At 42.6% G+C, this 2,071-nt stretch overlaps 1 protein-coding gene across 1 annotated transcript; it reads right to left on the bottom strand.

The window, feature by feature from the left end:
- Positions 1-208: 208 nt before the first annotated feature.
- LOC129548515 (olfactory receptor 8B8-like) lies at positions 209-1,222 on the bottom strand. Its single transcript, XM_055415032.2, has one exon. The coding sequence runs from the start codon at positions 1,220-1,222 to the stop codon at positions 209-211; it is 1,014 nt and encodes a 337-aa protein (XP_055271007.2).
- Positions 1,223-2,071: the final 849 nt, after the last annotated feature.

Raw genomic sequence — 2,071 nt, 5'->3', positions numbered from 1 at the left:
TGCATCAGTTTCTTCCCAATAACACTATAAAGTAACAGGATACCCATATTTTGCAGAGTGTTCAACCCAAACCTTCTAAATCAAAGTCTTTCTATTACACTGCCTTTCTATTTTACCTCACTTCTTCCTATGTGAAAGAACTCTATATAGAAAAAATTTATTTTGAAAGAAAGGTGTATTCTATTATCATAATTAATACTGTTTCAGTTCAGAAAGATATTTTTCTACCCAAGGTTTTTTTCAGGGCAACCTTAACCTCCTTGTTTCTGAAGCTATAGATCAGAGGATTAAGCATGGGCACCAAAATGGTATAGAATACGGTGGACACTTTCTTCTGGTTCATCGACAAAACAGAAGAAGGATGAAGATACATGAATGCCCCTGACCCAAAGAAAACAGAAACAACAATTATATGTGAGCTACAAGTACTGAAGGCTTTGGACCTTCCTTCCATGGAACTGATGCGGAGGATACTGGAGAGGATAAAAACATATGAGATAATGACGGTGAGTCCAGGCACAAAAACATCAAAGCCAACGATGATGAGAACCACCAGTTCATTGATGTGAGTGCTGGTGCAGGAGAGCTCCAGGACGGGGAGGATGTCACACATGTAGTGGTTGATGGTGTTGGCATCACAGAAGGTCAACCTCAACATGCATCCTGTGTGGGCCCAGGCAGCAATAAAGGCCCCCAAGTATACAATCACAGCCATTAGAGAGCAGACCTGAGGGGACATGATGACCTTGTACAGCAGGGGCTTACAGATGGCCACATAGCGATCATAGGCCATCACTGTCAGTACATAGCACTCTGCATTGACAAAGAAACAGTAGAAAAACAGCTGAGTCATGCATCCTGCATAGGAGATGGTGTTCCTCTTTGACACAAAGTTTACTAACAGTTTGGGGGTGATGACAGAAGAGTAACAGAGATCAATACAGGATAAATTAAAGAGGAAGTAGTACATTGGAGTGTGGAGGTGAGAAGTCAGTCTAATTAGAGTGACTAAGCCCAGGTTTCCTGCCACGGTGATGCTGTAAATTCCCAAGAAGAGGAAGAACAGGGGCACCTGGATCTCCAGATGTTTAGTTAAACCCACAAGGATAAACTCAGTGATCAATGAGCTGTTTCCAATATCCATTCTCTTCCAGTGGGATCTGAAAGATAGGAGAATAGAGTCATATTTGAGGCAGAACTCAGATTCCCCATGCAATCCCATGCCCAGTCCATTCAGGAGCCAAGAAGCCCAAAGACTCTGCTGAGGCTTAACTATCTTACAGAAATAAATTGTAAATAAGTGGATCTGGCTCTGCTCATACCGAGAAAGACAAGTGCATGGGGGGCATCAGCATAGTAATACTGAGAGAATGTAAGAGTGCAGGAGAATGTCAGAAGAGCATGCATTTCTCACCTTTTCTCCCCTCAATTTGTCACTAACAGTTTTTATTCCTTCACCTGCTTAAGTTTGTATTTGTTCATATTTACTCACCACACTTCATCTACCCTGTGCTAGCTACCAATCCAGACTGGACTCACAAGTCCATAGCAGAGTTGGGGAAACAGAGACTCAGAGAGAACCTTTGGCTTCTCAAGTACACACAACAAGGAAGTCATCATGCTCGGCCTAGAACCTGGGTCTCCTGCATAAGAAATTCCCTAAAGAGTACAAGGCTTAGAAACACTGCAAACCCACTGATCTCAGCACTATCTTTAATTTCTAATTTCCTCCCCCATAGACCCATCAGTCATCTCTATCTCAGGGCTAGAAACTTGGGGAAGCAGAAAAATCTGTTACTTTCCAATGGCTATGGGTTGTGAAAGACAGAAAAACAAAAGATTCAATGCTCACTCTTCTTTGCCTACAGGCATCAGAACTGTCTTTGTGATTTCCCCTCCACCATGGCTCTCCAAAGAGGAAGAGATGTACTGCTGCAAGAGGCAACAGAACTGAACTCACCCTATCTCCTCCATCCCTGTGGAGGGGCTCAGAGCATTTATAAGTCTCATCATTTCTTTTGCTCTGAGAGTCAGTCAGATGAAGATCATGATTTTTAATTAAGGTTTTGCC

This window comes from Moschus berezovskii, chromosome 25 (genome assembly GCF_049115385.1).
Source record: "Moschus berezovskii isolate FMDL1 chromosome 25, NW_MosBer_1.0, whole genome shotgun sequence".
Lineage (NCBI taxonomy): Eukaryota > Metazoa > Chordata > Mammalia > Artiodactyla > Moschidae > Moschus > Moschus berezovskii.
Note: the sequence above shows the minus strand (reverse complement) of the source record. Positions and strands in the feature narration are given on the sequence as shown.

Excerpts from the sequence above, each read along its gene's own strand:
- LOC129548515 (XM_055415032.2), bottom strand. The coding sequence starts at position 1,222 with ATGGGATTGCATGGGGAATCTGAGTTCTGCCTCAAATATGACTCTATT.